At 55.1% G+C, this 7014-nt stretch overlaps 2 protein-coding genes across 11 annotated transcripts in view; one reads left to right on the top strand and one right to left on the bottom strand.

Moving 5' to 3' along the window:
* Nucleotides 1-6133, bottom strand: part of TMEM253 (transmembrane protein 253) — a 12391-nt gene extending 6258 nt beyond the window's left edge. For 3 of the 7 annotated variants that reach the window (XM_069097764.1, XM_069097757.1, XM_069097763.1), the window contains exons 1-2: nt 6001-6133; nt 4024-4267 (exon numbers count right to left, since the gene is read on the bottom strand). The gene's annotated coding sequence lies outside the window, so the exon portion shown is untranslated. Of the gene's footprint in view, nt 1-24; nt 267-4023; nt 4287-6000 lie in introns of those variants that run through there. The other 4 variants (XM_069097760.1, XM_069097761.1, XM_069097759.1 and 1 more) reach the window with 4 other exon arrangements.
* The window catches only part of ZNF219 (zinc finger protein 219), a 13689-nt gene that overhangs the window by 4885 nt on the left and 1790 nt on the right, over nt 1-7014 (top strand). The window contains exons 1-3 of one of the 4 annotated variants that reach the window (XM_069097756.1): nt 414-433; nt 5138-5223; nt 5523-6966. In XM_069097756.1, coding sequence (XP_068953857.1) covers nt 5218-5223; nt 5523-6966 — 1450 coding nt within the window. In that variant the 5' untranslated portion in view covers nt 414-433; nt 5138-5217. Of the gene's footprint in view, nt 1-413; nt 434-5137; nt 6967-7014 lie in introns of those variants that run through there. The other 3 variants (XM_069097755.1, XM_069097754.1, XM_069097753.1) reach the window with 3 other exon arrangements.

Raw genomic sequence — 7014 nt, 5'->3', positions numbered from 1 at the left:
GGGGGAGGAGAAGAGGCTGATGACCTTTTAAAAAAATCCTCATCTTCGGAGCTTTATCACCTGGTCTCTCCCCAGAAAGGCGCCCCCATCTTCCAACCTCACTCCATCTCGTTCGCTTCTGGCTCTCTTTGCCCAGCACCGAGGTGCCTAGCCCCGTCTCCCCAGTCCCTGGGACCCCGCTCTTATTCCCGCTCGGCTCCCAGCTTGGCCGCGCCGCCCCCCGCATGCTAATGGCCGGGGCCGCCTCCTGCCCCACACAATGCGGGCCAGGGGCGGGGGCGGGGGGACCGAAGGAGGGGGAGGGGGCGGGGGCCGGGCCCGGCCGGGGGCGGGGGGGCCGGGGCCCAGCGCATCTCCCCCGGCCCCACGTAACGCTGACGCCCGCGCCGCCGGCCCGCCGCCCGCCCGCCCGCTCTGCCGCCGCCCCGGGCTCGTGAGTAGCCTCTCCCCCCTTCCCGTTCTCACTCTCCCCCCCCCCTCCTCCGCCCTCCCGGCCCCCGCCCCAGGCCCCCTCCTTACCCCCCAGCCCCGGGGGGGGGGGCGCTCCCCGCGCCCAGCTCGGAGCAGGTGCAGGGGGCGGGGGCGGGGGAGGGGCGCCGGCTCGGCCCCGAGCAAACTTCGCCCAGAGCTCCCAGAGCGGGGGCCGGCCGGGGAGGCCCGGGAAGCTGGGGGCCCAGAGAGAGGTGGGGTCCAGGTCCGGGCGGCGCGGGGAGCGGGGACCCAGGAGGAAGGGCCAGGCGAGGGGGAGCGAGCGTCTTTGTAGGGGCCCGGAGGGGCGGGGAGGGAAGAGGAGTGGAGAAGAGCCGGGGGCGCGGGGCTGGCGAGGTTGGGGACCCGGGGGTTGGTGGGCGATCCGGGGCGCAGGTAGGTAGGGCCTGGGGTTAGGGAGGGGGTGAGGATCCAACCTCTCTGCTCCGGGGTGTGGGGGTGGGAGGGAAGAGATGGGGGTGGGGGAAGGACTGTTTCTCTCTGAGTCCCAAACAAAGTGTCACAAAGAGCTCGGCCCGCCGGCAGCCGAGGCAGCGGCTGAAGCTCCGCTTTTGTTCTCCTGAGATGGGGTAGTCGAGCCCCTAGCTGCTCCCTCAAGGACTCTGTTCCCAATCATTTTGCCCACCTCTTCTCATCCGTATCGGTTTGGGGCGGGGGTGGAGAGAACCCTCTGTGAGTCCTGCCTAATTTGCCAATCCAAGTACTGGCAGGACAGCAAGGGGGCTGTTCCCCCCAAAGGCTGTTCAGACTCCCATCCAGGGGGCTCCCATCTAGTGGAGGGATTCCAACCTGGATATAGTCAGCTTTGGCTGTAGGAACCTGGGGGTTTCACTAGTCTCATTCCCTGCTCATTCAGGAGGCCTTGTGAAACCATCAAAAGAGGGTCAGGTTGGGGTTTGGGTGAAGGCCAAGACTCTCGGGCAATTCCACTGATTGTGACCTGAAATTGGTTGGGTGAGTAAGTATATCTTACTCCTTCCTGTACTGTTTAGGTCCCAGAGTGAGGGCCCACCGCAGAGCAGTGAATCTGGAAAGAGAGAAGCTTTACTCTATACCTGGGGATACTGAAGCTGAGCACCCCATCATGAGGGGTACCAAAGCCTTGGTTCATTGGGTCCCTTAGCCATGCATGTTTAGATAATCTTGAGGGGGAACCATGGTATCTGAGCTGCTGGTGGACTGGGGTAGTCAGTAGGGCCCTGGGCTGATACTTTCTTCATCCCTCCTTCTTTATAAGCCCTATTGTGAGCAGTTTAGCCTCAGCAGTGCCTGTCTGGCAGATTTGGGGTCTGGACTCTACAAAGAGATCAAGTTTATGACATAAAGAGTTTGAAGTATATATGTTACTAGACCCTAAAAGTACTAACTTAAGAGTGCTTTTTGATCCTAGGGCACTGGTTGGCAATCCGTAACCCAAATGGGGCAGGATAGCATGAGGGCCAATCTTGAGTGGCATTTCAGTTAGTTATTGCCTCTTTCTACCTGCCATCTCCCTATATCTGCCCCTCTTTACCCACTTATTGTTGGAGGTCCCTGCCCTTCTAAATCTCTAATTCTGCCACTGCACTAGACTTGGGGACCAGTAGTATGGCACACAATTTAAGTTATTGATTCCTGTCTTAAGCCATATGACCTCTTTAGAATTATACCAGTGAAAAAACATTTATGGGTTGTCAGGGAGGGAAAAGGTATATGTGTATATGGGGAAAGGGGTGGGGAGTAGGAATAGAAAGTTGCTTTTCTAGATCAGCATTGTATCAGTCACGACCTTTGAACCTTGAACTAGTCCAAACTTTATGAGAAATACACTGCTTTGTTATACGTAGGGGATATATATCCAGGAGCCTTCTATGGGACTTCAGATTCTATTTCAAAGAATCTAGGACTCTTCTAATACAGTTTTAGCTTGGGATAAATCCAGAGGACCAGAATATAGTGATAACTCATGGTATCAAACTGGACCTAGGTTGGCCTCTGAGGTTCATTCCAGGTCACCATTTTCTAGGAGAATTTGATCTATTTAGGAAAATCCTCAGCGAATTCTAATTTTAGATCATTTAGGTGTCTATTTAGGGCCCTTTCACATATCTAAGGGCTCCTGAAATATTATTATACTTGGAATTGTATTCCCCCCACCACCTTGAAGACCATCTTCTGTGACAGTTTCTGCTTCTCAAAAGTGATTTTCTTCCAGGCCTGTTGAGCTATGGTCCTGCTTTTCTTGAACCTTGACAAGAACTCTAGAACCTTTTCAGAGCCTAGGAGGCAAGGGAGGGAAGCTCATGAAACATCTGCTAGTTAATGGGTTCTAGACATTCAGGATCCCCACCCCTTACTATCTGGTTTCTCTGAATATACAAGACTGGTTGAATTACCAGGATGTTCTGGAATCCCCAAGAGAGCTCCAGAATGTGATAGCTTTAAGAAATAGATTCTTCAGTTACTGATTCCAGGATGTACAAACTAATTGACAGGACATTTCTCTTCTTATCTAGTAAATTAATCCAGTTTCATTTATTTTCCAAAAATTTTCAATGACATTTAGAAGTACAAAAGAGCCCCCCTACTATCTCCCTTTTTCTTTGATGTAGAGATGAGAAATCGTCCTCTTTCTGGTTCCCAGTGCCCTCTCTTGGTGTTGAGAGGACAAACATGGCCACTCTGATGTATACCATTTTCTTTTCTATGGTGCTGAGGTGGCCAAAACTACCCCTCTGGTAGTCCATTGTACTCTCCATGGTACTGAATCTAGCAATCACTTGTTCTGCTTGCTCTCCCAAACCCAAGAGATACTAACCATAACCCTCTTTAGGTTCTTTCAGGTTCTTGGTCCCAAGAGAAAAAAAAATTTTTTTCTGTTGGTTCCAGAATTGGATGAGGGAAGAGATGTTAACATTAGGAGTGAGACACATTTATCTGTGGGCTCAGTGACCCACAGACTGGAACTCCTTTGTCCCACATTACACTAATAATAAAGCTTCCACAGCCTAAAAGGGTCATAGATCCCAGATAACAGATGGAGGCTCAGCACATTCCATATAGAATCTCTGGACATGCAGGGTCCTTCAGAGGTCATTATATCTCTCCCTCAAAGCAAGAATGATCTTCCCCTGGCTCAGAGAGTCTTTCCTGTTATTAAAGGTCAAAGGGAAGGACATGACTCAGTCTTCATTAGTAACACATTTAAGATTCACAACCCTCACTATAAGGACATTTTTTATAAAGTGTCCTAGGTTTAGTACAATTCTGTGTAAAGGCAGGAAGGTAGACTGGGTGATCTCAGGTTATCTCTTCTGCCTGTTTGGGGAATTCTGTATTTTGGTGTGGTCAGTTAGCATGATATAGCAGAGAGAGATTTGGCTTAAGAATATAGACCTGGGCTCTAAATATTAATTTCGTGACCTTAGACAAATCTCTTCACCTTCCCGAGACTCAGTTTCCCTATCTGTAAAATAAAGAGGTTGGACTAGGTGATCTTTAGGTTCTCTTTCAGCTTGGAGATTCTGTGTTCAATCTCTGATCCCTAACACTCACCTCCTTTGTAGGCTAGAGTGCCCCCTGACTTTCCTTTCTGTGCAGAGAGCTTCCCTGAGCACTCCAGCAAGGATGACCAGGCCTTGAAGTCTTATCCTGGAAAACTTTAACCCTTTCCTTTCCAGACCATGTGCTGGGCCTCTTGTCTGTGCAGATGGCTCTAGCCCCGCCTCTCTGCCCCACACTCCAGGCTGTGGAGCTCAGAGCCAGTGTAATCCTCCTCTTGTGTGGGGGAACCTCTTCCCTGCAGAGATAAGGAAAGCCTGGCTTGGAGCAGCTCTGGACAAAGGGACTGTGAGGTACCATCAGGTCTCAGTCTCCAGGGTGCTAAAAGCAAGGGAACGGTTTTTATCAGGATTTTCACTTTTTATTCCTTTTCCCAGGCCAGAAGAACCCTTTTGCTCTCATTCTTCCCCAACTGTTTTCCCATCCCTTCTCTGTTTCTGTCTTTCCCCCCTCATGCCCCTCCCCCTCTGTCTGTCTCCAGACTTGCTGCTACTGCTGCTGGGAGGTGTTTCTCTCCCATGCATGAATGAGTCTCTGTAATGAATGGAAATGAATGGAGCAGGAATCCAGGCTGAGGGAGGGGGAATGAGGGGGAAAGGCAGAAAGACAGGGTTCAGGCAAAAGGAAGGGTAGACTTGGCCAGCATGATATGCAATGCCTTAAGTGAGGGAATGGATAACCAGGAAGCTAGGTAATTCCACTTGACAGAGGGAAATGCCCAGTCCTGCTTGGAAGATATTGGGGAATCATGAGATCCTCTCCCTCCCCATCCATAATAGAAGAATTGGTACATGGGATAGACTCCAGGATAACTAGCAAAAGTCAGCAAGGGAAGCCTTATGAGTTTGGAAATTCTCACTTACTGATTGATGGGGCTGAGGATCAAGGGTTTCAATTTCTGAGGAATTAGAGAAAATCTCTTGCCCCTCCCCTTCTTTCCTCTTCTATCTCCCCCTTCCCCCCCTTTTCCGAAGTTTAGGAGAAAAAAAAACATCTATTTTGAATTCTGGAGTGGAAAGAGCCTCTTTCATTGTGGGGTGATCAAGGTTCGGCTCTTAGACTTGGAGACCTATGATCTCATATTGGGAATCTGGCTTTCTTTCTCTAGCCCCCTTGCCCCAGACGCTTCCATCAGAGGCTTTCCCTCCTCCCTCCAATCCCTGGCACCAAAGAATGTGAAGTGAGTTCATGGAGGTGAGTGATGCTGTTGCCCTCTCCCAGAGCACTCCACCATCCTTTGCCCCCACTGCTTGCCTGAGGCAGGAAGCAAAGTTGGGGTTGGGGGTGTGTGTGGAGACGGTGGTTGGTTGGTTTTGGTAGGGGAAGGTATGTTACTTTGCTTCTCTAATTCCTACCACTCTCTTTTCCCCTTGGGGCTCTGCTGTCCCTTGATCCTCCCTTTTCCCGCCCCCATAGTTCTTATCTTCCGGTTCCCCACTTCCCTCTTCCTTGTATCCTCTCTTGACCCAACTCCTCCGCTCCTGTCTTGGCAGGGCTCACGTCCTCGCTCCCCGGGCGGCCCCCTTGCCCTGCCAGCCTTCGACGGCGAGCTGGACCTGCAGCGTTACTCCAACGGGCCGGGCGTAAGCGGGGGGCCGGCGGGAATGGGAGCAGCTGGCTGGCCCGAGAGCCGAGGCAGCGGGCGGCGCTTCCCGTGCCCAGTATGCGGGAAGCGCTTTCGTTTCAATTCGATCCTGGCGCTGCATCTGCGGGCCCACCCGGGAGCCCAGCCCTTTCAGTGCCCGCACTGCGGCCACCGCACGGCTCAAAGGGCCTTGCTGCGCTTGCACTTGCGCACGCACCAGCCAGAGCGCCCGCGCAGCCCTGCCGCGCGCTTGCTGTTGGAGCTGGAGGAGCGTGCCCTGTTGCGGGAGGCCCGGCTGGGCAGTGCGCCTGGGGCGCTCCTGCAATCTACGCCCTCCACAGAGCTCCCCCCTCCGGCTCCAGCCCCGGCCCCGGTCCCAACTCTACCTGCCTTCCGTTGTCCCTTCTGCAAAGGCAAGTTCCGCACGGCCGCGGAACGTGAACGCCACCTGCACATCCTCCACCGGCCTTGGAAATGCAACCTGTGCAGCTTCGGGTCCAGCCAGGAGGAGGAGCTGCTGCGCCACAGCCTGACCGCTCATGGCGCCCCCGAGCGCCCCCTGGCGGCCGCCTCGGCTGGGCCTCAGCCCCTACCCTTGCCCCTGCCCCTGCCCCTGCCCCTGCCCCTGCCCCTGCCCCAGGCAGAATCCGAGTCGGCCCCGGAGCTCGAACCCGAGCCGGAGCCGGAGCCGGATCCTGCCCCAGCTCCAGCCACTGCCCCCGAGGAGCCACCAGCGCCCCCCGAGTTCCGTTGTCAAGTCTGCGGCCAGAGTTTCACTCAGTCCTGGTTCCTCAAAGGCCACATGCGCAAGCATAAGGCCTCCTTCGACCACGCGTGCCCTGTCTGTGGCCGCTGCTTCAAGGAGCCCTGGTTCCTCAAAAACCACATGAAGGTGCATGCCAGCAAGCTGGGGGCCCTGCGTGCGCCCGGGCCCGGCTCGGGCCCTCCTCGGGCCCCTCCCCCTCCTGACCTGGGCTTGCTTGCATACGAGCCTCTGGGCCCCGCACTACTGTTGGCCCCAGCGCCGCCACAGGGGGATCGAGGCGAGCCCCCGGGCCTGCTGGGCTACCTGAGCTTGCGAGCTGGGAAAGCCAGGCCTAACGGGGAGGGCACTGAGCCGGGGGCTGGCCGGGGCTTCGGGGGATTCCGCCCGCTTCCGGCTCGGGAGCGTCGGCCCCGCCTGGAGGAGCAAGATGAAGACGAGGAGGAGGTGGTGGTGGAAGCAGAGGAGGACAGCTGGACTCGAAGCAGGGCCCTTGGAGCGCTGGCTTCACTTCACAGACGGCCAGGGGAGGGCTCGGGTCATCCTGCCCCTACAGCAGGGGGCCAGCCCCGGCCTGCAGCCTCCCAGGGTATGTATGTAACAATCTGAGTAACACTGCCTAGTCTGCAACCTTCAC

This window comes from Petaurus breviceps, unplaced genomic scaffold, assembly GCF_028583685.1.
Source record: "Petaurus breviceps papuanus isolate PSGF00001 unplaced genomic scaffold, PetGlider_PUasm1.0 37, whole genome shotgun sequence".
Taxonomy (NCBI): domain Eukaryota; kingdom Metazoa; phylum Chordata; class Mammalia; order Diprotodontia; family Petauridae; genus Petaurus; species Petaurus breviceps.
The sequence above is the reverse complement of the archived record's forward strand: the minus strand, read 5'-3'. Positions and strand labels throughout refer to the sequence as shown.